This window comes from Labrus mixtus, chromosome 21 (genome assembly GCF_963584025.1).
Source record: "Labrus mixtus chromosome 21, fLabMix1.1, whole genome shotgun sequence".
In the NCBI taxonomy this organism is placed as follows: Eukaryota; Metazoa; Chordata; class Actinopteri; order Labriformes; family Labridae; genus Labrus; species Labrus mixtus.
The window spans coordinates 15,993,869-16,019,867 of record NC_083632.1 but is presented as its reverse complement, the minus strand read 5'-3'; the positions used below and the strand labels follow the sequence as shown (position 1 = coordinate 16,019,867).

At 38.4% G+C, this 25,999-nt stretch overlaps 2 protein-coding genes across 2 annotated transcripts; one reads left to right on the top strand and one right to left on the bottom strand.

The window, feature by feature from the left end:
- Positions 1-766: 766 nt before the first annotated feature.
- Positions 767-6,849, top strand: LOC132955682 (somatostatin receptor type 2-like). Its single transcript, XM_061028628.1, has 4 exons — positions 767-906; positions 3,655-4,074; positions 4,410-4,735; positions 5,768-6,849. The coding sequence occupies exons 2-4, from the start codon at positions 3,696-3,698 to the stop codon at positions 6,197-6,199; spliced, it is 1,137 nt and encodes a 378-aa protein (XP_060884611.1). The 5' UTR covers positions 767-906; positions 3,655-3,695; the 3' UTR covers positions 6,200-6,849.
- A 7,696-nt stretch (positions 6,850-14,545) lies between these two features.
- Positions 14,546-24,673, bottom strand: cops3 (COP9 signalosome subunit 3). Its single transcript, XM_061028004.1, has 12 exons — positions 24,499-24,673; positions 23,634-23,763; positions 23,323-23,435; positions 21,749-21,798; positions 21,135-21,227; positions 20,868-21,047; positions 20,599-20,739; positions 19,307-19,480; positions 17,120-17,206; positions 15,802-15,915; positions 15,595-15,675; positions 14,546-15,356 (listed from the first exon to the last, which is right to left on the bottom strand). Exons 1-12 carry the CDS (start codon positions 24,551-24,553, stop codon positions 15,303-15,305), a joined length of 1,272 nt encoding a protein of 423 aa, XP_060883987.1. The 5' UTR covers positions 24,554-24,673; the 3' UTR covers positions 14,546-15,302.
- Positions 24,674-25,999: the final 1,326 nt, after the last annotated feature.

Here is a 25,999-nt window from a genome sequence, read left to right as displayed (position 1 = left end):
GGACAACATACAACAGGAATTGAGTGTAACCAGAGCTGTGTGAAACTGATATAAAAGAATAAAGTGATAATAGAAAAAAAGGAGGTAGATACAATAAACAGAAGTCCAACGCTTAGGAAGTCTGCATCTGTGTTTTTGTCTGATAAGCAGTAGAAAACCTAATAAATGCAAAATAACTGCTCCTTGAGCTGCCAGTCCTCTGCATGAGCAGCGACTTGGAACGGCAAAGTATTAGGCTACTATTCATTTTAAAAAAGGGATACATCTTGTGCGCACAAGATATTTGTTTTTTTTACTTTTTGGGACTTCTAGGGTCTCCATACACAAGATGGAGCACAATTTTCTTTTTCTGTTTGGGACTTCAGGGGCTCCGTAGTAGAGAGATCAAATCAAATCAAATCAACTTTATTTATATAGTACTTTAAACACAACATTGATTGATCCAAAGTCTCTCTCTCTCTCGCTCTCTCTCTCTCTCTCTCTCTCTCCCTCTCTCTCTCTCTCTCTCCCTCTTTCTCTCCCTCTCTCTCTCCCTCTCTCTCTCTCCCTCTCTCTCTCGCGTTCAGTCCATCTGCTCTGACTGTCTTGTCGCGTGGGAAGACTTGGTGTTATTAAGACTGTGTTGTGAGCGCACTTTATCGTCATTAGACGTGAAGGCTGCGGTAAATTGTGTTTGCGAGGTAAAAAGAAAAAATGACAAGGGAGAAGTGTGAGGAGACTCAGCTCTAGCGAAGGTGGCCAGTGGGCGGCTCAACACCACCGCTGTGCGTAACGGTAACCCCGGACAGCAGTTGGATGGAGAGCTGGAGAGATGCAGCTTTCCAGCAGCTCAGCGTTGATTCGGAGCGCCTGGACTCCACTCTATGTTGAATGACTTACTATGAGGTTGACGTTTTCTGCTTAAATGTAAGTAATGCTTATAAATTAAGATTTAAAAATGACATTTTTTGCAGAGGATTATTGGCATTTCTGTGTTGTAGCGAAAATTCAGACCGCTTTATTGTGTCTGTTTAACTAAACAGTTTAATTAAACAGTGTAGGCTAATAAAGACTAATAATGTCTATTCAAGCGGTAAGCCTTCTTAGTTTTGTGCACCAGAAAGAAATGAACGAATAGCATTTACTTTACGCATATTTTACTTTTTAGTGCCAATTGGTAGGCTTGTATAAGAGGGTTAGATAAATGCTTCTCACACCTGCTTCTTTCAGGGCTCAAGTCTTACAGGTGCAGCTCCAGTGAAGACATTCCTGTAGCTTCGTACGTTAGTTTAGAACTGCTAAGCCAAAAATCCAAGTTAGAGAAGGTTTTTTTTTTTTTTTTTTTTTAAAGTGTCGTTATAAGAGAGGTATAAGCCAATCCGGATCAGTAGGCCTACTGGACGAACTATTACCTTTGGATTTCTACACAGTTTGTACAGTATTTTGGCTTGAATGTTTTAGCTGATAGTTCTTGCAGCCAGGGGTATCATACAGGCCACAATTGGAGTGGGGTCAGGGGGGTCCTTCTCAGAAAAAAAGGTAAAAAATGATGCCATTTTGTGTTGATGAAAAATAATTTTAAAAAGACACACATATCCCTCAGTGGGTGCTGGATCCAAAATCACGAATAGGTACAGAAAAAATGAACTAGATTTGCACACCAAGAAGCTCGCTTTAAAAGGATTTATTGATTTATTGATAAGTGAGGTTTCGAGCCAACATGCTCTTCCTGAACATGTATTTTGTTTGAGGAAGAGCATGTTGGACACATCACTCATCAATAAACACTGGGATCTTCTTGGTGTGCGGATCCTGTCATTTTTTTCTTTACCTATTTTGTGTTTTGAAATTAAAGGCATGTCATCTCCCTATCAGTCTGAAAGTCTGAGGGAAACCTCAGTTAAATGATGCACAATTCCTCACATCCTTATTGCTCAAATATTTTAGTAGCTTTCATTTATCAGATCAGGTTCATCGTGTGAATTACAAAGACAGACTGACTAAATCTTTTTAGAGATGAATAATAAGAAGCATAATGTCATTAGGGTATTTTTGAGGAATGATATATGGTATTAGTAGAAGTCATAACTTAGGTAAAAACTGTCCTCGTTGAGCAAGCTGCAGAGGAAGATCAAATGATCCTGCCACGGTGTACAAGCTGTTTGTCCCCGAGATCAATTGAATAAACATTTGCTTTCAGTGGCGCAGTGCCCTTGTTGTTCTCCCACTGAGTTTCAACCTGTTGCATATATGCAGGCATGGGACAGCACACACACAGAGGCACACATGTGCACATTCCTTGAAGGATTTATAGACCTGAGTTGGACAACGAGAAAAGAGAATAGGACCAGCTGATATTTTGACACTGGATAAAAGTACAAACAGTGGCAAAATTTCACAGGGAACCCTCTAACCGCAGCGTTCATCACCATTAAATTATAAATACTTTAACAACAACAAAAAAATGGAAATGGCAAAAAATGATGGCCAAAGTTCAAATTGGCATTAGTTTATAAATATAAAGACCAGTAATAAAGGTCAAAGAACATAATAATACAATATTAGCGGAAGTTGCAACGTTAAGCAGCAGAAGAGAGTGAGTGCCTTATGATGGGGCCGCCTTAGGGAGTTTTCCTACTGTCATTGCAAACTTTGCACATTTTGGCCCCTTCTGTGGTTTAAACTTTTTCAACTTGGGGGGGGGGGGGGGGGGGCTACTGGCCTTGGGCCCCAAGCAGTTGCCTGTCTTGCCTGTTGACAAGCAGCACCAAATAAGTCCAAAGTAGAGTGTAAAGTAAAGATCATGATTAAATTGGTAGGAAACCAAAAAGCTCCAGTCATTTTAAGTTGTGCCTCAAGTGGCGTTTTCAAACGAAGGAGACATTTGGCCTCATTCACTAATATAGAAGTAGAAATGTTTCTTACTCTGCACATAAAATAAGTGCATATGCAAAATCACCGTCAGTTTCATGACACGTGCGCACCGGCCAATTTTGTTCTCATCACCCTGTGTATATTAGAGAATCGTTCTAAATTGACCTGCAATCATCATACTACCATGCCCCCATCTCTCAATAAAAGGACATCTGATTGGTGTATCAGGACTAGAGTGGTGAGGTGAAGACAAGTAGAAGTTGCGATCATAAAAGGGTGTGTTAACATTTTCTGAGAAAGCTGGTCCATCATCATTTGTGCGTATGCATGGTATGAGGAAGTTCCCTTTGGTACTGTCTGGACTGAATGTCTCGGTCTTGGAGCACTCTGGTCTCGTGCATGTCTTGGTCTCGGTTAGTGTGGTCTTGACTACAACACTACTGTCTACCAAGTGCTTGCTATAAGACGTTTTGTGTATCAAGGAATGTAAATAACTGATAATACAAAACTAGACACTTAAAGGTGGTAAGGCAGATGTATGAAATAACGTTGCAACTGTTTCCATGGATCCTGCAGGACTAACATTTGTCAAAAGAAATACTCTTTTTATCTCCACTGTAGATACTCATCCTTCACTCTGGACTCTCCTTCCACAGATCTTTTTCACTCTTTCTTTTCAGCAAGGATTTGATATTCGATGTTCTACATTAAGGATAAATCATCCTGTTCAAAACTTCCAGTTGTAAAGATCTTAAATTATGTAAAAATTAACTCCTTTGTGATTTCACATTTACCTCTTAGGCCCTTTTATCATTTGGATCCATTTGATACCCTAATCTATCATGGCCTTGGATCAGTTGCCTTTCCCAAATATCTCCATCCCTGAGGCCCTCCAGTACAGCTTCAGCTTCATCCAGGCGAATGAGTCAGACCTGGACCTGAATGTCTCTGATACCAGGGAGCCTCACCAGGACAAGACCAGCTCAGTGGTCATCACCTTCATCTACTTCGTAGTGTGTGCGGTTGGGCTGTGGGGCAACACCTTGGTAATATATGTCATCCTGCGATACGCCAAAATGAAGACGGTGACCAACATCTACATCCTGAACCTAGCTGTGGCAGATGTTCTGTGCATGATGAGCCTGCCATTCATCGCTCTGCAGCTGACACTGGTGCACTGGCCTTTTGGAGAGGTGCTTTGCAGAGTGATCATGACTGTTGGTATGTATAAAACAAGGATTTACACAGGAATGCAGCTCTTTCTTGCTCATGTTACAGTATGCCTGCAATATGAAGAAATTCTAGATACACATTGTTATTTAATTTATTCTTGAGTCGAAATGGGTTTTGTTCACATTCTGGGACATTAAGGGTTCTGAAAGGAACACGTTTATTCATTTGCTTTATTGCTAGAAGCAAGATCTAAATATACCACATTTTCTTGACAGCTTAATGTTATAATAATAATAATATCATTACTTAATCACTTTAAGATAAACAACATCACTGTATAAGGTGCATAAGCAATTGTCTTTTTGTCTTTCTCCCTCTCCCAGACTCTCTTAATCAGTTCACCAGCATCTTCTGTCTGATGGTGATGAGCATTGATCGATACTTGGCTGTGGTCCATCCTATAAAATCCACAAGATGGAGGAAGCCTCGCATAGCCAAGCTAATTAACCTGACAGTATGGGGTGTGTCGCTGTTAGTCATCTTACCTACTATGATCTTCAGTGGCTTAAACAAGGTGCCAGTGTGTGGGATAGTGTGGCCAGAGCCCCAGGATGTCTATTACAAAGTGTTCATATTCTACACCTTCTTGATTGGATTCCTTCTTCCACTGACTGTCATATGCCTGTGCTACCTTTTTATTATTGTCAAGGTGAGTGTCAGACACTATAATGTAACATAGTCTGTCATAGCCCTTATATTGAATGACATTATATTTTATAAATACATGAAAGACAACAAACATCCAGCTGTCAAGATAGTGCCAATATTTGACCCTGATGATTTACGTGTCAATTGAATCACATAAATTGCTTAATTTAAAAAGTGATTGAAGCACAAGTGCAGTGTTAGTGCAGCGTCACTTTTTTTTGCAACAATACAGTTAATTTAAACATGTTGGGAGCCAAAGAGATAGTACAAAGAGACAGCCAATAGTGGTCTTTCTTGGTAGGCAAGATGTAAGTCCATGGGGCGGTGCTACGCGTTGATATAAATCGCAAAAACAGCATTGAAATGACTCTCTTGAAATCCACAGGATATTTAAACATGGTGAGTTTTGTGTTTGTCCTTTATTACCGCTGTCACATGGGAAGTGAAGATTCTTTCAACCAATCAACAGACTGCAGTGTGTCTAGCTCCAACCTTTAGGGTTGGATCAGTATGCTTGGCACCCCAACAGAGGGTTACCAAAAAAGTAGGACAGTACGGATCAGTTATTTTGGTACCCTTCCCAACTTTTGACAGTGGAAAGGCCAATAAATGCATTCCAAACCGTGTGTTTGAACAAAAGCTACCTAAAGAAACTTTACCAATCTAATCATTCACTAAATAAATCCGTACTTGGAGTATTGTTATTATAGTCATTCATGATGCTACTTCTTTTTTGACTACTCTAAAATCAGCTAACATGTTTTGTTATTCTTTCAAACTATTAGTAACTAAAACATGACTAACATCTGGTAATCTGACATCCATTTGGCTTTGAATGGTCCTTGAAAAAGGTTATGCGCTAGCTAGTACTTGCTTGGTGAAATTTCTAATCTAAAATGAATAGTTCAACATGGGGGAAAATTCATTTATTTGTTTTTCTCTGCAAGAATTAGATGAGAATGCAATACCTCTACCTTTCCATAAGTGTGTTTCACAATATAAACAAGTCAATGACAGTCCATTCCTTTGACAGGTAAAGTCATCTGGTCTGAGAGTGGGTTCCACCAAGCGCAAGCGTTCTGAGCGCAAGGTTACACGGATGGTTTCCATTGTGGTGGCGGTGTTTGTCCTCTGTTGGCTACCTTTCTACATTTTCAACGTTGCCTCCGTCACCAGCTCCATTAACCCCACCTCTGCTGTGAAGAGCACCTTCGACTTTGTTGTGGTGCTTGGATACACCAACAGCTGCGCAAACCCTATCCTGTACGCCTTCCTGTCAGATAATTTCAAGAAGAGCTTTCCGAATGTCCTGTGCCTGAAAAAGGTAGCAGGTCTGGATGAAATAGAGCGCAGTGACAGCAGGGCAGACAGGAGTAGGATGGTCAATGATGCAGCCATCATTAACACCAACTTGGAGACTCACAACGCTGCCCTTCTCAATGGTGAGCTGCAGACCAGCATCTGATTGTAGGGGGAAGTCACATCCTAGGAGACAATGAAGCTAAGGGCTTCCAATTTTTTTTGGCTGGCTTTAGTGACCCTATTTATGTATATAGGTGAAGTCAGAAGCATGATGTAATAGCTGCTGCTCACGGACACTGACACATGAACAAAGTCTAAGTGAAAATAAACAATTTCCAGAGAGCTTTCAAAGGTTAAGCAAAGTACACTGACTGAAGCACAAATCTCCTGAACTTGTTTGCCCTGAATCAGAGTAAAAAAAAACTCTAGTGATTCTCAACACTACATAAACAAGTGGTGTTGAAATCAAATACTGTACATATACACACTTGAGGTTTCTATTGATTGATCTATTCTATTATTCTATTCTAATGAGACGTCATTTACTGTGTTACTTTTTAAGTAGCTATATGTCCACAATTGGTTTCTGCGAGTGTCTCTGGGAAAGTTCCCGGCATGGATGAAAATGCAGTATAATTATGTTAATACCTTGATACATTGTAATGCTCCAAGAAAAGCTATGAATGGACCTTTGGGAAAATCCTTACATGAACTTTCATGTATATTGTATTTTGATTATATATTCTATTTGCTACCCTGCCTGAAGTGCCACTGTAAGAGCCTTTTGTTAAATGTGTGCTTTGAATATGTTATATTTCCTCCTGATTTGATTGGATAATTAGTTTCCTCACCTGAGCTTCACATTTGTCTCATGTGGCATTTGCTTGTAAAAATGCTTAGTCTCACAAAAAGTAGGAAATTATAGCAACAGGGATAATGATTGGGGGGATGCGGGGATAATGAGAGTTGAGAACAAACAAGCTTGTGACTGTATTGTGTCTTATGTGAACAAAAAAAAAACAAAGACTAAGTCTGAGAGATTTGTTGTGTGGATTGTTGATCAAAGCTGTAATGCCTTTAAGTTGAGAAAATGGCTATTATATAAAGAATGGCAGAAATGGAAGCAGCGGGGGCCAAGATTTCCCATATTTTATTCCCTAGTAAAGTCAATTTAGTAAGGTGTCTCCATTTCCCAAGACAAAATTGGTTAGCATCTTTGTCAGACTAAACTCGACACTTTATTAATAAAACAGACCTTCTCTTATGAAATCTGATATAAGAAAAGTCTTGTGGTAGAATTTATCTGAGAAATCTCCCCATATTGAGATAAATCTGAAGAAATACTGTAAACATGAGACTCTGGGATGTTCTCAGACTCTGTTGTGCTCCTTTTAGAGATCCAGGCAAATATATACAATTTCAAACGTATTCACAAGCCAGTCATGAAGTACATCCTTACCTACCTCACTTTTTTAGAAAACATAAATTGTATGTCTTATTAGTTTAAATAGTGTAATCATTAAGCAGGCAGCTTTTAATCATTCTTCATCAAGGTTGTGGTGGGATATGGCTGCTCTCTCTGCTCCAGTGTCTGCTTGTAAAGAAATGTTCCTTTTTTTTATTTGTCACTACGTATAGCCCTATAATAATTCTGGCAAAGTGATGCAAATCTTGGCAGGTTAAAGCTTTTTAATCAAACACACCAAACTGTGAGATGCTATCATGAGCATCAGGGACAATGTATTATTACCACTACTTAACACTCACTGTCACTTGGGATAAATCAAAATGTTCTGGACTTTAATGGGGACATGCCCATATCATCCCTACCCAATCATAGCCTTGGTGTTCATACATATTTCTGTATGCTCTGTAGCGTTTAGCCACTGCTTTTGAAACAGAATTGTGTGAATAATGAATGGAATTACTCAATGATTTTGTGTGTTTGCTTGTTTCTGTATTTTGACATCCTACCAACAATATCTCGACAATTTATGGGTGAAGTGCTGTACAGTTTGATAAAGACATTCATTGTCTGGACAGGATGAACTTAACTTTCCATGAAGCCCCTAAATAATACATTTGTTCACTGAATGTTCATTCATCACAAATTACGAGTAGAAATAATAACAGTCTAAGGCTTATCCTCATTTTGCATTTAACATTTTCGATAATAACCTGAACTTGAAAAACCACCCTATAAATGCTGACTGGAAGAACCCAATTCCATAGCAGATATGTATTTATTTTGTTTTTCTTTTTGGATATAAGGCTGTATGTCTTTTTTTTTACCTACTTCTATGTTGGTGCCAAGCATAATTGTGATTTGGATTTTTGTCAAACAACTTCTAAGCTTTTGGTCATCAGAGGTCATATACATCAGTGCCAGTGCATTACTTCATATTAATGTGTCAGTCAAGAAATAAGCCATCAGTCCAATCCAAAGAGATGATTCATAAAACAGGGCTCAAAACAAGAACCACACCCATGTTTCCATATATTTTTAGATGTGACATTGTAGAATGATTTATATAAGAAAGTATTGTATGTGTCAATTGTATTAGGTAGAAGGCAGGATCTGCATCAAGGAGTCATGCTGACACAGTGGACTGGAAATGTTTGGTTAATGGATATTTCATTCATTTTCATTTGATTTTTTTTTATATTACTTTTAAATGTATTATATGTCTGTTTATCTGTCCCTATCACTTGCATTCTAAGCTTTAAAGGTCATATTAAATGCAAAATACACTTTACCATGGTTATCTAACACTAATATGTGTCCCTAGCCTGTCTGCAAACAATTTTGAGAAAAGTCCATCCTCTCCGTCTCTTTCCTGCTCCGCTTTTCAGAAAATGATTTCTCAAACAGGCCGTTTGGAGATGTTCCCTTTGTGACATCACAAAGGGCAGTAACCCCTTCCTCAGCTGGGTTACACTCAGTGTTGGGACTTGTGCGTTACTGTTACGCCACTACTATTTTCAGTAACTAGTAACAAATTACTTACTTTCCAGATTCATGTTAGATAGTGTAACCTTGTCCTAGGTTACACTAACGTCAGTACGGTAGCATCCTGGGAGTAAGAATGTCGTGCCACTGTATACAAACACAGACAGGGATCATTCATCCGGGAGCTGTCATATCAACAGTTGAGAATGTTGCCTTCAGAGATCTAATTAGAAAAATACCTCCAAATAGAAAATGACTACAGATTATTTGAATTGCACAAGTTGTCACAGCAGAATTCTGCCACAGCATCACTAAATAATGTGACAGTTATGAGGATGACGATACGCTGAAGTTACTTTTATAATGCAGTAACTCTGTAACTAATTTAGTCATGTGCCCAACGCTGGTTACACTTCCACAGCTAAGTGTGTGTTCTGACCATAGGTTCTGACCTCTATAGGGCTTTCACATTTCCAGATTAAAAACTCCGATATTTCCACAAGGAGCTGTATATGTGAACGCAAACAGCTGAATTTTTTGCTCGGACTTAACCCAGAGTTTCTACTACCAGCCCCTAATATTTTTTCCCCCAGTCCGAGTGGGACGACGTGAGAACGCTGCAGGATATTCTCCGGAGAATTCTCCTCGAGCCAATAGGAGGGGGGAGTGACGTTTATATACTCTGACTGCAGCACGGTGGTATTCACGCGACAACTGCGAACTCGCTGCATGTAATAAAAAGGCTGCATTACGGTCTCTGTTCGTCAGTACGTTGGTCTCCGCTCTTTTATTGATGTTGTCATTCTGTGATTCTACACGTAGCATTGATATAAAGGCAAATATTCTCATCATAGCCTCGTATAGCAGACTCTGTTGCTTCGTCCGCTACTGCCATGTTGTTTTATATAGCACGTCTTACCTCAGGAGACTCCCTGTCCCCCCTCCCGTCTGACAGGGATATTCCCCCGCTGTGAGGAGCATATGTGAACAGCCAGGTCAGGAGAATCTCCGGAGCGGTCCTCCTGAAATGATCTAGATATTTTCAGGGGTGCATATGTGAAAACGGCTCGAGTCTGCCTTCTTACTGAAAACAATAGGGCATGGTGCACTAAAGTCTGAGGCGTGGCTTTGCCCCTTTACTTTCCTGAGTGTAAAGAGGTGGAACCCAGTGTAGATTAGTCTATAGCAGCTCCTATTGCCCCTCAGAAATTCAAGATGTGCATAACAGTGTGCTGGTGTCCTGAAGATGATTTGGACGCAGAGCGTTTTGATAGCCCCAAACAGGCTAAATATGGTCTGGTTCTCAGACATTCCATCACTGATAAACAGCTGGATATCTTGGGGACTGCTAGTCCAGAGGGATTTGCTCTCACTGGCCCATGAGACTCTGTTTCACACCTTTCTTTGGGCCTGGCCCCTGAGAGGCAGCTTCCTAGTAATGGGTCTACCTTGCACAGCGGTGTAGATCTTACAGAGAGGTGCCTGCCAGAAAAGGCCCAAACCTGGGAAAAATTGAGGCTTCATCTGGAGGAAGTGTCAGAAATCTGGGCCCACTTTGGAGCACTTGTGGGCGATCTGTCTGCCTCCAGGGAGAAAACACATTTAATTCCTGTTCATCTTCCTGGAAAAACTGGAATGGGAACTGGTATTACAAACAATCCCAATAGGTGATTTCCTCTCAATCTATCACCTTTCTTACCCTTGGCTATTTAATTGCCTAACATTCTTATTTTTAGAAGTGATATGTTTATTTTTTTAATTTTTGACAAGGACACTGATACAAGGTTTGAATCTTCTTTTTGCCTTCTTCCGCACCGAACAGATTGTCTTTTCAGATATTGCTAGCTGTCTCCATCTACTGGACAGTTTGTGATATTGTTGGGCCAAATGTCCTGTTTCAAATTAATTACTTGGACTGTACAAACTAGTCTAATTATGTTCACTTAATGAAGCAATGGCAGGATAATTCAGCAACACAATGTTCTCCAGCTTCCTAAGCAAACAAAATTAGGTGTACAGAAATATTGCTTTATGTACTTAGATTTTGAATCGAAGTTTGTTACAAAGACAACTGGTCTTAGTTGAACATCTTGAAGACGTTTCACCTCTTCTCCAGTTCAATTCAGAACTGAAGAAGCCTTTCATTTCAACATTTTCAAGTACAAAGCTGCTCAACATCTTGCATGAGTGACTGAATTAGTCCTTATTTGGCTGTTATATGTCCTCCTTTTTAAAATAATGTATTTGTTCCTCTTCTGAATTTGACCAATCACCATGTCTCTGGTTCTTAGATATACATTAGCTTTTAAAAGGAAAGACTCAGCAGGTTTGTATTGGTGCTGCAGTTCCTTGTCAATACATTGTGTAATCCTGGGAAAAATACTTTTTTGGGGGTGGACTGATCAAATCCATGCACTGGTCATTACGATATGATTAGACACCTCTGATTTTGGTAAGTTAACTATTAAATGAATATTAATTGTCTAATTTACATCCTTAGCCGAGCGACAACCAATATAATTGTTGTGCCAAGGAGGTATGCAACAGGGATGTAAGCAGTGGTTGTAGTCTTTCAACTTGCATCAGATAATTAATTACTACAGCTTCCTGCAGTATCAGCTCCTACTGACTCTGTGAAGGAGCACACATCTGATCTGATAGCATATCCGACCGCAAGATGATATTGGCACTCAGTCGGGCACGCAGTTACATTGCAAAATCAACTAACTTTTTCACAGATAAATATGCCATAAAAGGAGGCATTGAAAAGGAGGCATAAAGGAGGCATTGAAATAACAATTATTTAAACCATTATATTGACAAAAATATGAATTAAGTTGCAAAAGAGACAAAGTTTGGATGTCAGTAGTGTTAGTAAGTGAGTGTGTGTGAAAAGTGTATTGTGGATGTGTTGGATGGAGAAGGAGGACACAGTGCTCAAACAAGGCGCATGCAGAAATTCTCTCTAACAAGCACTTTATGGTTACTTACTGGAAGAGAAACATAACCATTTCTAAGAAAAAGTTCAAAGGCCTCTTCAACACTGAGCTCCCCCTGGCAATCAACCCAAGGAAACTCACAATAAACCCTTGTCAATGGATTGCATTAATTTGTTTCAGTCTTAACTGAAAAAGCATGACAGTCTGTTTTCCAGTGACCTTTGTTCCGACAATAATTACTAAACAAATCACTGTTCTGCAGCGCTCTACTGTCTCTGGATTCAATGTGGGACTTGAACACACCACTAGATACAATGCTAGCCTTTGTCATGTCCTCTCTCTAATAAAAAAAAAAAAAAAAAACATAGAGTTTACCTACCCAATCAGTTTAGTGTGACAAAACAAACTCATCAACTCCTCATCTGTTTTGACATTCCTGAAGCATTGGCAATATGCTTTTCATAAGCAATGACATTTCATGAGCTTTAAGGACAGAAGATTTGACTTTTGAATCATTTAAACTGTAACAGACAGAGCTGAGCAGGCTGCTAGTTCAGCTGCACTGTTTATATTTACAACATTTGATACAAAGGATTAAACAAGACTTGGAGTGTGGGCAATTTCTCCTGAGCTGAAGGTGGATGTGTTTGTAGTGCTGCAACCAACATGACTTGGTTTAATGTTTCATGTCCAGTAAGGCGAGGCACACCCAGACGCAAACATCAAGGCGATTTATCAAATAATGCTGTTGACAAAAGTATTTTGATGCATTCATATATCAAGGATAACGTATGTGTAGTTCTTCACATTCACTCAACATTACTACACTGGCTGCTTTCATGTGCTGCTCAGATGGACCAGAAGCAAAAAGTTTGCGCAATACGTTGTTCCCACGTCAATCAAATTTCTGAATGTTTTGTAAGGCTGTGTGGGGTGTGCAATAAGGTCATGGTGTCCCTGTATGCTTTTAATATTTTCTTACCTTTGTTACTTTATCTCTCATGCATTATGAGTAAGCATGAGATCTTGTGCAATATGGCTAATGTGCCATACATGTTGTGCTGTCCTGCATTGATATGTGCCTTTCTGTTTATGTGTGGATGGGGTTTTTTCTATTGTTTTTATTTACTGATTCGAGTGAAAGCAGCTGAATGTTTGGTAACACTTTGAGTCCAAGACAAATGTCCACAAGGGGACAATGAACTGTATCGTATCGAATGATTTAAAAGTATCTTAACATAAAAAAAAATGTATCCCATGTGACTGATATGAAGTTAAAGTCGGGCACCTATTTCTTTCCAGAGTTTCCTATTTTTCCTGTGTCCAACATCACATGAATGTAGGGTAAGTGTGTAAATATTAAATATTAAGGTAAGACCAAGCAGCAACCTCCGGGCCCTTTTTTGGAAAAGCCACAGTTCAGTATGGAGTGTAGGGGGTTTCAGTAGACTGAACCCTCGTGGTCAGTGGGCATTTTTTGGGTCCACCTCAGTAGTCTGAACATTTCTGCATGGATACTAACTTCTGGGTTTTGTGCAGTATGGTTCGGATGCATCCTTTCAGGAAATGAATTGTATTCTAACACCCACAATGCTGTGCGAAATTAAATTGAAAACGTCACTTTGACATGCGACTCCAAATCAAAACAAACGAGGATGGATGCAGCAGGTTCAGATAACGCACCCAAATTGTTTACACACAATGTGAACTTTTGTATTATTTACTGAGTCATCGTACATATCACATCTGAGTTGGAGTGTCAGTAACATGGCTAATGACGCCACTTCCACACTGAACGAATCAGACGAAGTAGGAACAAATATCGGCCTGCTTTGCGCGCCTACTGAACAGTAGGTACTAACAGTATTCAGCACGGATAGAAGGGAATGTCTACTGTCAGATTGTGTAGGCACTTTGCAATTCGGAAGCACTTAAAAAATGAAGCCGATGCGGTAGTGCAGCGAGTGTCTGGGCAAGTGTCCGCTTGAGGCTGGCTACAGGAGTCCCCAAGTGACATACACACCACAGCTGAAGCAGCCTGTCTTCACTGCAGATATTAACATGTTAACAGTCTGGATTCTGGTTAAAACAAATGACCTTCCTTTTATTCGGCAACAATGTTAAATTTGAAGGAAATGTAAACTAAGCAATAACACATGAGGGGGAGTGATGTTGTACTGACTATCAGCACTAGTGTGATTATCTTTGGCACTCGGCCAACCTTTTCACGACTTTGATACTTCACCAACTTAACTAGTTCCGCAATTTGACTGAAACTTGACTGTTGCCAGGCAACCGAAACATTCTATTTTACTACATTCTTGCCACTCTGTTTGTGTCCAAGGTTACCACAGAGCAGCTACTTCTACCAACCTTTACTTGTAAGTTCAAATATATGAATTTTATCATGAAATCAGTCAAATTAGAGTCAGTTGTGTTATTCTGAGGTATGAGATCGATGAATAAGAAAAACACTGTCAGGGTGATACATGCTGTCCCAGTGATGTTGTTCGCCTATCTCTTGTCCAATGAGATTGCTTGGTCAGAACAAACTGTTGTATAATTCATTTTGAACAATATACAAGCATTTTTTCACAAAGACATGTAACCCATAACTATATCATATTGGTAAACAATTTATTATTAACAAGTAGATCCACAATTGCAAACCTCAATTTTCCAAATGAATGACAGTTTGGTTCCATCTGTTACCGTCAAAATGTTTTAATACAATGCTCCATCGATCACTAGTGGATCTTTTCTAAAAGTCTAAAGAAAAGGAAACAACAAAAAGAAAACAGTGCACCAGCTGTTAGCAACCGCTCCAATGTGCCAAAATCAATCAAGGGCACCCCATATACATAGTACAGAATCTCTATTGATGGTATCTACATTTTAACCTAAAGAAGAGCTAGAGAGGGAAACGATCATTGCAGTCTTGACAGATGTAGAATATATCAGATTTATTCCTCACCAGCCATCATTTTTTTTTTCGTGTAATGCCCATATTTTACGGCCATCATGCAGCAGAAAAAAAAAATAAACGCCGAGCTTATTCACACAAATGATTGGAACAAAATAGTCCAGTTTTTATTTTTTTTTGTGGTTTCTGTAAATGTGGGAGTGGTGCTCTGACCTGAACATTGATAAATAAAACATTCACAAAACTGCTATTATTTTTTCCTTTTCTGTCAGGATCTTTTGATATTCTTTAGACACTGAAGAAAGAATAACCAAAAGTATTATCATTCCATACAATTAGATTTTCCTTTGACCAATGTTCTTATGCAATAGAATGTGTATTTTCCTCTTTAAAAAATCCTACTCATCCTGGGAAGAACATGTTGGCTAAAACATTCTTTCCCTGTTTAGGCCCCTCATGAATAACTTGATGTTTTGCTTCCGACATCGTCCTCCTGAGATCCCAAACTCTGAAAAAAATAAAATAAAATAAATAAATAATATATATATATATTTTAAAATATATAATTTTAAAATGTAATTGGTGTAATATACAGTTCATCTAGCATTAAGATAAGGTGGAAACCAGCACATGCAAAAGCAAAAAAATTGGTTCAACTAAGTAGTACATGTGAATACAACTGACATACGTAAAATACAAATATTAGCCTTTACTATTTCTGTTTAGTGTAATTTAAATCACCTCACCTTTTGCACAAACTGGGGGTTTACTGTGATTTCTTGATCCATAGACTTTAGTTTCTCATCCAGCTCTATACATTTCAACATCTTGACAAAAAGCACATCAAAAATAGAAATCAAACTTCTAGACAGTATACATAACATTAAGATGTATATGATACAGATATCATGTAAAGCAAGACAACATTGAAAATAACAGTAGCACATATTTACCTCTTGGTCTATTTTGTGGAGCATAGCTGGGTTGTTGTATTTTTCTGGGTTGTCGTGGAAGCAGACCATACCATCCTTTTGGTTAATACTAGCGTAGATCTCACCATCTTCAATCTGCAAAGAGGCAAAATATAATAAATGGTGAATAAACTTGACCTTGAATAGCGCTTTTGAGTGGTCAGTCTTCTGACATCGCAGATCACACTTACCTATTCAAAACACATTCACACACTGATGGCAGAGACTGCTATGAAAAGTGTCAATCGTTCACATCTTAATATGAGGGGCAGAAATCTCCTGAAAGACTCAGGATATTTCCAGGAGGAGTTGTATGTGTGAACGCAAACAGCCAAATATTTTGCTCGGACTTCACCCGGAGTTTCTTCGACCAGGCCCACGAGTAATTTTTCCGCAGCAGGTCCGAGTGGGCTGATGTGAGAACGCAGCAGGATATTCTCCGGAGAATTCAGCTCGAGCCAATAGGAGGGCGGGTGACGTTTATATACAGTGACTGCCGAGTGTGCACGCGACCGCTACGATCTCTGTGCAGGTAATTAAACGGCTGCATTACGTTTTGTGTTGTGTAGCGGACTCTGTTGCTTAGTCCGCTACTTCCGCGTTGTTTTTTAACTTCGCGTCTCACCTCAGGAGACCCCCCCCGCCCCCCCTCCCCTCTGACAGGGATAGTCCCCCGCTGTGAGGGGCATATGTGAACGGCTGGGTCAGGAGAATATCCGGAGCAGTCCTCCTGTAATTATCTAGATATTATCCGGAGTGCATATGTGAAAACGGCTAAAGTCTGCGCCGACTCAATCAGTGGAAAAAACATGAAGTTTAGAGCTCAAACAAGGAATAAATAAAAATAGATTAATATAACAAGACATCTGATTACTGATTCTTGTGTCGTGCAATTATTACATCACTCGCCATGGCACAGAGCTGTTTGTGTCACAGGCAGACAGCGGACAGTGGATTGTAGCTCTTGGTCAGCTTGAGCTGTATTGTAAACTTTACTTTCATTTATTACTATAATGATTAAGAGCAGTGTTAAGATAAATGTCCATCAATGACCATTTTTCCAGGACAAAAATGAGACGCTGGCGAGACACCAATTTTTATTTTATTTTTTTACCTAAGAACAATCTGCCCAACACTAAACAAAGTATTGCTTTTAAGAGAAGAGAAAATACTGTTGAAGAAAATAACATTCAAATCATTTTATACGCCCTCATGTGCAGTAATAAAACATTTCACTTGATTGCCACTAAATGGGTGGATGGTGCATTGGTCTAGGTTATTCATTATTTAATCAACTCACCATATGTAACACATATTTTTCGGCTTCCTGGGGTCCTGAAAGCTGCACTCGACTGGCCATGTCTTGCAAAGACAGCGTCAGGAAGGTCTGCAGCAGACAGAAAGAGAAACGTGCACTTAGAGCATTTACACAAAAAGAATACCAGGTTCAATGACTGAAACCTCATCAATTGTTACTTTTCATTGGATCAACCAAATTGGATATTTCAAATTGGTCAATTAAGATGCACAAAGCTCAACTACACGTAGTACTTGGAAGTTGACATTCATGTATTCTCGTGGAAGACAGCAAGCTAAGTTTTCTCCTGCTCAATATTACCGCCATAAGTCACAGCCGGCAACCTCATGTCTTCACTTATTCTTGTTTTTGGGATGTTTGCTGTCATTTAGATAATGCTCACTTATGTTATGCAGCACGGTTTGCATAGGTTCATGATCATCATTTTAAAAAGTCAGATATACTAAAATAAACACAACCTAAGTAAACAGGTTCATTTTTCAGTGTTCTTTAAACGTGCTCCGAACCACTGGTTAGTATCAAGTCCCAATTTAGCCAGTATTTCTGATATTGGTTAAACTTCCCAGGAAAACAATGTTTAAAGCCACTGTGAGGAACTTTCATTATGTGACTTACTTAAAAAACAAAGCAGTTCCCTTTATATCTTTATTCATGTTGTCTCGTACATATTCCGTTATTTTTACTGACCAAAAGTCTCATCCTGCTGTCAAATATATATACAGTCAAATGTTTCAGTCACAGTAAGTATCTGGAGAATGTTAGATTAGAGGCTGTTTTGGGATTGTGCTGTAATTGCCTAGTCTGACACCAAGCCAATGGCAACGCTTACAGGCAATACAGATAGTTATACGGGCAGTATTCTTGCTAATGGTCTTGTTTGCTTTTGTAGCTCTTATAGGGTCATCAGTGTTGATATCAGTCCATTTTATAACAAGCTTAACACTCCTCACTTCTCACAGGAGCTTTACACCTATCCTTCAAATGAACATTATGCCAGTGTTATGCTTGACATGACTGCAGTGTTTTTATTTGTTGAAAATATATATTTTTTTATTTGTAAAGGGACCATGTACAATATTCAACATAAATGTTGCCATTTGATGCATTGTACCAGAGTTAGCTTAGAGCTAGTTTACATCTGCAGTACCTCTACTGGTCACAATTAAAACATCACATAGTAATAAAACATCAATAAAAAAAGAAACTATATCAAACAGCAGATTATCCCAGAGCATTTTATCGACTCCGATGAGTGAAAGTTAATAAAGTGACTTAATGGCTGTGGCGCGTGTGGGAGAAGAATCTACTGATGAACGGAAAATGTAATGCAGCCGTTTAATCCGGTGTATAAGACGCACTTTAATACCTATTTTTTCGTCTTAAAAGTTGGCTGCGTCTTATAAACCGGTGCGACTAATATATCAGTATAAAATGCTGAACCGCACCGTCATTACTGCGGGTGCAGCAGCCACTTTCACTGCAACCTGATGCAGTTAAAAATGCAGCCCCATTCATTGTGTATTGAAGGTACAGTGCAGACAGTCTATGGTCGTGCAACGATCACAGGAAATAAACGTCACCACCCCCTCCCACTCGCTGAGGTGAATTCTCCTGATAATATCGTGCTGTGTTCTCACATCAGCTCACTCAGACTGTCTGCAGAAAACATACCTGAGGGCTGGCATGGAAGGGAAGTTTTTGGTGGCTTCATCTGTATAGTTTGGTATTAAAACTTTCACTTCCTGTGAGTAGATGATCTAAGCACTTTCCCTCTATCTATCAAGGTAAACAAACTCATGTGTCAAATCATATGTGGTATTTTGTATTTTTACAAGTAAGGTTAGCACACCAACAGCCTAAAAGAACCAATATTTTAAATATAAACTGAGATCTTGCATAAAGTAATTATGCCGATAATGACTTTTGAGGTTTCTTGAATACGCTAGTGTGTACTAATGCTAGATTATTGTGACAAATGAGAGGTCCAATCTAGCTCTTGTTTCTAGCAAAGCATATTATAAGTAAAAGTGGTTGTTTCTAGACAAAGGTACCCTTTTTGCTAACGTTATTCACATACTAGTTGTGTAACAAAGCAATTTGGTACCTACTTCTAATTTGGAACCTAGAAACATACAAGAAAACAACGAACAGACAGGCAGACACACCCACCTTTGTTAACCTCTGGATGTTCTTCTTGTAGAGGGAAGAGAGGCATTGTTTGACTAGGCCTGTATTGTTGTCTCTTGTGAAGGTTTCGCTGTGTTTATTGACCAGGTTGCGCAGTTCAGCTGGGTTGTTGGTGGTGTAAACCTGAGATAACTCATGGTATGCGTTGCTCAGGGGCTAAACGATAAAAACAGAAAAAGAGACAGAACAGCGGGAAAAAAAAAATAATTAATGGAACAACCAACGACCAATAGCAAAACTGTATATACTGGTTTAAGAAATGTGTGCAACATGAATATTGAGTTACTGAAGTCTATTTATCATACATTATTTATAGAATTTTGCTATGATATATAGCAAAATGAAAATTGCCACTCCTGTGGAAACTCTCTATAATCATATTGAAAAATATCTTATAGCTAACAACAGAACTTCTTATGATCAGTGTCTGTTAGAGGTGGGGGAAAAAAATGTATACAGCATGGTATCGTGATATTATATTGTCTAATAGTCGCCAAGTATTGATACTTTTTTATATGAATATCAAATATGCATTGTTAAAAATTCACATACAAAGTTAGATTAGACTGAAATACTAACAGTTAAGATGGTGAGGTGCATGGAGCATTTTACAGAAAAAAGTTTTAAAAAACTAAAAAATATCCTAACACTAGGTGGACATGAGCCTTAGAGGACTATATTATAACCACCAGGCTATCCAATGTCCTGTACATTATCTATCTTTAAAGTAAAACACACAATTTTGCCAAAGCTGAGGAGTTTTCAACACACTTGTAAAAAAAAAGTACAGCCTGTTTCCCTTAAATCTTATTTCTGTAAAGTTTACAGTCTAAAAAATGTCATACCCAGCTACAATAGAAAAATAAATCTGGCCTGACATTACATTTCACCGTGATTGTACCTCATATGATTGCATGAAACCAATAAAGCTTGATCGACTGAACCAAATATTCACAACTGCCTGCTGGAGTGTAAACACTGTCAGGACGAATATTATTAACACACACTTACCTTAAAACAATGCTGACAAAGCACAACAGTGCAATACAACCTGCTTTGAAGAAGTTAATATACATTTTTGTTCAAACTGCTGAAGAGAGCTTATCATTTTGGATCCTGCAGTTTGTGGCTCTATTGAAACCTAAACTCAATTAATGACCTGTTACTATATCACATTAAACAACAGCACCACAAACTTCTCCGTAATGACCGAACATTTAAAAAACATTTGAAACAATAACAACATGCAATAATTCCATAGAAATGTTTCGTACCTTGATGAACCTTCCTACTATTTGTGAGGTGTATTTAGGCAGTGGCTGCACTTTGCCATGGAGAATGAGTGACACCAAGATGTATTTCTTGTAGGCTTCCAACATGATGTGGCTCACAGCCATAGCTGGAGTGGTTATGGCCTGACAAAAGAAAAAAGAAATCAGGGCAAGAGAAGTAACAGAAGTGACAAACACTGAAAAGGTTATTGGTCATATTAGCAACTGATTCTTAAGGAAAGTTTGTAACCCTTTAAGATGTGTTGAAGTACCTGTTCATAAAAATACAGTGCTCTTTCAAAGTTTTTGAGTCCGGTGTAGATCAGTCCACCATAGTAGTAGTAGCATAAAAAGTGCTTTGCGTCGTAAGCTCCATTCTCTTTGCAAATGTCCATCATGTCCAACTCCAAGAAGGGCAGGGCGGGCTTAAAGCACTTCGCTAACAAGCACAGCTAGAAGAAAAAAAAAAGGTATACATGACTCAGAGAGTTACACTGGACAGTCTTGGAAAAGATATTGCTTAGAGAAAGCCTACTCACCTGACACAGGTCTGCATGAACTGAGGTAAGTTGGTTTGTGTTCATCTGCATTTTGTCTATTGCCTGTTTTAGGACAACAACACCCCTCAATGGCTGTCGGAGAAGGAAAAAAAAAAGTTGTACTCAGTGGCAGCTTCAGAGATAATCAAACACATCAGCCTGTAGAGCAGTTTAAACAACATCGAAATCTTTAAATCAAGGGAGGACAAGGATAGCATGCTAATCTTTGATGCTGAATCTCAAGGGCGTATTTATTGGGCAGCTCACTTTGGCCTTTTCATCAAAATTAAAAATCTGAATTAAATGTACTAGTTTTCCAAGGCTGCCAGAGCATGTGTAAACATCCCATTTAAGCTTCATCAAATATAGACTCTCTCTTTGCTCACTGGACCGAAGACTACAGCAACAGCTACTCACTGGGCCATGATGGGGTAACATTACCTATTTATAAATAACATTATCTATCATTGTATTGAAATGTATTTTACACTAACTGGATACCACAGAGAAATCTCTACACTTAATCATCAAATTCATTAATTAATCAAGAAAAAATATTCATTTGGGGTAAAATTTCCTTTCAAACCAACAACCCTCAGCATCAGCAGTCTTACCTGTTTACGTTCTACAAGGGCGTTTGTCAACTGGTGACAGAGACCAGCAACTGCAAGAAGAAACAGAAAGGAAATGAAATGTTAGATGATTATCTTGCTCACATGGATGTGCAGAACACATCCAAACTAATTCTAGGGAAAAAAACGACTTATTTTTCTTAAGTAAATGCATGTTTTGAAGTGTGATATTTGTCATGTTTTTATTTGGTTAATAGTCTGTAATTACGCCCCTACTAGTAGCAATGTGGGTTTAACCAAGAACCTTTTAGAGCTATTATTAAGTCCTCACTATCCCTTTGTCGATTGAGATTTGATTCTGTTTTGTTAGCTGCCATTTTATCAATGTATTTTGATGATGATTTAAAGTAAAGTTGAGCTCAAAGAGAATTTTCTGGACTGTGATTTTTTTGGGTTTTTAAAGTCTCCCAGACTGCAGGTAACTTCCTGATTAACAGTGTTTTGAAATCCATACATACCCTAACATAAGGCTGTTTTTGTGGATATTTTCATCACTTCACCTGCACTTCAACAGCCATTTCTTTTGGAGCTATGTTTTAAACTGCACCACAGCCTTCAATTATTGAGCATGCACACAGTATCAGATCAGATGTTCTGGTCAGCGATGATTAGAACACATTAAAATTACACAAATGAAAAGCTGCATCTCTCCACAGAACACAGTGTGATCTACATAATGACCAGGAAACTCACTTTGAGCCTTCTGGAAAAGCACAAGCAAGCACTAACTGACTTTGATATCTTCCTCAAAATGAATTTTGGGTTCAGTGTGTCATGTCCATGGTATTTTCTGACCCTAAACAGCTGACATATGAAGGGCATTATACACTGCACAGTAGGCATAAGAATGAGAGGCCCTTGTAAAGATTTTAAATTGTTGTTTCAGTAAATTGAAGGCTGTTTCAAAGGCCTTCTGTGTGATGTTTAGGTTGTGGACGGGCCCATTAAACTTCAGTGTATTGAAATGACACAAGTGCAACCCTTTGATTGGACGACTGGATAGCATTGTATTTTCCTTATTTACAACATTCCCGATATCTCTGCCATTTTCTGAATTCTGATAAAGTACGCTACAGGCCAACATAATCCACTGCTTAATATTTTTCAGTGCCAACATAATATGATCTGTGGGACAGCTGTGGCTCAGTGGTAGAGTCGCTTATCTTTCAACCAGAAGGCTTTAGGCCAGTAATGTCAGACTGATATAGCCATACCAGCAACAATCACGCAATGAAGGCTCAGCTCGCACTTTTGCAAAAAGAGCAGTCTGAAAAGGGCTAATAATAATATTCAATTGCAGTTGTTATGCTATACACCATGCTTTCCATTGCTGTTTGATATGTTGTCTTTGTGCTCTTTTCAATGAAACAGGTTTTAATGTTTTGCAAATCATCACATTCTGTGGGGTTGTTGAGGTGTGCATCACCCAACCCCAATACTGATCATTGCAGAGATCTGTTGTTTGTGACTGAAAAATCTTTAGAACAACAAGTAGCCATGACATACATGATTCAAAAACACTCAGAAGTAGAGGACTTATCAGAATCTTGACTTACAAGTGTCTGTTGCATATCTTATGTGCTCCCCATTGCAAGTACTGATGAAGAGCTGAACTTGGGAGAAAAGCGTCTCAAAGTCAGGGATGTTTGGCATGGAGAACTTCACAAATCTGAAAAAAATAAAAATAAAAATGTGAGATAGCAAATACCTTGCAAAGAAACAAGGAGAACTAGTTGGGGACTATGTGGGACAAAAAATAAATTGCAAAATTGGTAGGTGTATTTCTTACACATCTTCAATGGATACATTGAAGTTAAATGTAAAGGTGTAAGAAATACACCTACCAATTTTGAAAAAGTCTACTTACAGCACAGCCAGCACTCCCAGAGAGTGCTCCTGGATGTCCAATGCCCCTAGCACCGTATCCAGGTGGGACAGATTTTTGGCAAGCAGCTCCCCACTCTTGTTGATCAACTCACACAGCTGAGTCATCTGACCTGGGTGTTTGAGGACCAGGAGCACAGAGAGAAAGTTCTTTTAGACCTTCTAGCATACCCTTAAGTTCTTGTATAGAAAGATACAGACACATACACAGGCGTGCCTGTACAACTGTAAAAAGAAAATGCGTAAAAACAAATTAAAATTCTTATAATAACAATCCCTCAATATCAATAAGTAAATGAATTAATATTTTTCCAATGGTCAAATTTGTCAAAAATAAATAAATTGTCCTGTCCATGACAAACAAGAGGCCTATTTGCACAAATGTTGTTCATTAACAGCCAGCTCTGGATGTGTATATCAATTTAAATCAGCCGATCAAGTGTTATATCGAGGCCTTGCAGAAGAGCTATTGCAAATGGGATTGACAGATGACTTAAACCAATAGTATACACGGGTTCCGTCCGACAGCCAATCATTTGGGGTCGAGGCGGAACTACCGGTAGTCGATCCCCAGAAATTATTTTTCTACTCCAAAAACAAAAAGTGTATTTTTAACGTAATCATTTAAGAGCTAACAAGTTCGCAGTCATCACTGGAATCTCCGAAAGCTGATGTACATTCTTGTGGTACTTTAGAAACTCTATCGGCAGAGACTGTCATTTTTGCGTCATGTTTACATGATAAAGCAAAAAGAGGGCTCTGGCTGCTGAGCGATCGGCAGGGCAGTAGATAGCATGTGATAGCTAACACGCTAATACTTCACATTCTAACACATTCAGAAACCATACCTTGAGCGGAGAGCTGCCGCACATTGTTCACAAACTGCTCCAATGCAGAAGCCATTATTTCCTGGGTCCGAAGTGGAGAAAATGTGCACTGTTTTTCATTCAAACGTCATCGACAACTCTGTCCGGATTAAACAAGGGGCAACGGGCCACACAGCCGCCACTGACTGGTAAAGATATCGCGAGATTATAATACAAGAACGACTGCAACGACATTTACGAATCAACCACTGAACTCTTAAAGAGGCAGTCACACTATTTGATGACATTTAGCTTCACTTTGAAAAATACTATACCGTACATAAATAAATATATATATTTATATATATATAAATATATACTATATACATATATATGTATATATACAATATGAACACACATGAATATGTATATATACATATATGTGTGTGTGTGTATATATATATATATTATTAAATAAATATATATATTATACAATAAATTATTTTTGTCATAAAATAAGCATAATGAGTTCAATAGTTATTTATGATAAAAGACAATGAAACTGCTGCTAGTTTCCCCTTTACGCAGAAACGTATTCGGTGTTTAATTTGGTATTTAACAAAGATGTTGGTAGATGTAGGAGCCATAGACTGTAAGGAGCTCATTTCTAAATTGATTTAAAAGACCACTGATAATAGACTGGACACCTACGTTTCTTGTTTTGGAAAAGAGTTACAACTAAATTTAAATCATGCATTTTAGATTAAACTTGTACATTATATTCTGTTAGCACTCTTTTTGACACACTTTTTTTTACACTGTTAATATGTTTCCTCTTTTTCAGTCTAACTCTAACAGTGTTTGAGTAAAATATAAATGTTTCTTAACTTGGTATGGCAGCATATAGCAGCCTTGTTTTTCCGCTTTTATAAACTTGTCATTCTTGAGTAATATTTTGTAGCTTCCAGCATTGTTTCTGTTACAGAGCTACTGTATTCTAGAGTATAGTAAATAGTGTAATGTACATAGTTTAAGACTGAAAGCAAATAAATCTTAAATGAGTTGCAATAAATATTGATAAGCAAGGGAAACTGATTTTTTTTCTTATTTGACACAATTTCAATACATTCAGTTTCATTCAATGTAATAACTTTTGAAAATAGAGAATTATAATATATTAAATAAGTTATACAAATTCCATATTCATTTAGAATTGGTTATTTACATTTGAACAGAAATAATATAGTGTGCCTTAAATATGCCACTACTACTCCTACTTGTAATAATAATAATAACAAAACAAATATTGTTTAACTGTGGCAAGTGTGTGGCAAGTCAACATCGGTCTCATTAAAAACATGGGACGAGTGAATCATCTCGTTCACCTGCAATATCTTTGCAGCGAGCAGCAGGCAGTACAGTTCTGTTGCATTCATGTGGTATCGGACACATCGGGAAAACGAGTTGTAAAAAAATAAACGTTTTGCTAAAATATAGCTCATAACATTCACACGTCTTCTTCGTAGCATCCACGATTTTTTTG

What these genes read in the sequence shown, in the direction of transcription:
- LOC132955682 (XM_061028628.1), top strand. Translation starts at nt 3,696, where the DNA reads ATGGCCTTGGATCAGTTGCCTTTCCCAAATATCTCCATCCCTGAGGCC. An exon ending in CAGAGTGATCATGACTGTTG is followed by an intron (nt 4,075 to 4,409) that starts GTATGTATAAAA and finishes TCCCTCTCCCAG; the next exon opens with ACTCTCTTAATCAGTTCACC. An exon ending in ACCTTTTTATTATTGTCAAG is followed by an intron (nt 4,736 to 5,767) that starts GTGAGTGTCAGA and finishes TTCCTTTGACAG; the next exon opens with GTAAAGTCATCTGGTCTGAG.
- cops3 (XM_061028004.1), bottom strand. Translation starts at nt 24,553, where the DNA reads ATGGCTTCTGCATTGGAGCAGTTTGTGAACAATGTGCGGCAGCTCTCC. An exon ending in CTGGGAGTGCTGGCTGTGCT is followed by an intron (nt 23,436 to 23,633) that starts GTAAGTAGACTT and finishes TATTTTTTTCAG; the next exon opens with ATTTGTGAAGTTCTCCATGC. An exon ending in TTCATGCAGACCTGTGTCAG is followed by an intron (nt 21,048 to 21,134) that starts GTGAGTAGGCTT and finishes TTTTTCTTCTAG; the next exon opens with CTGTGCTTGTTAGCGAAGTG.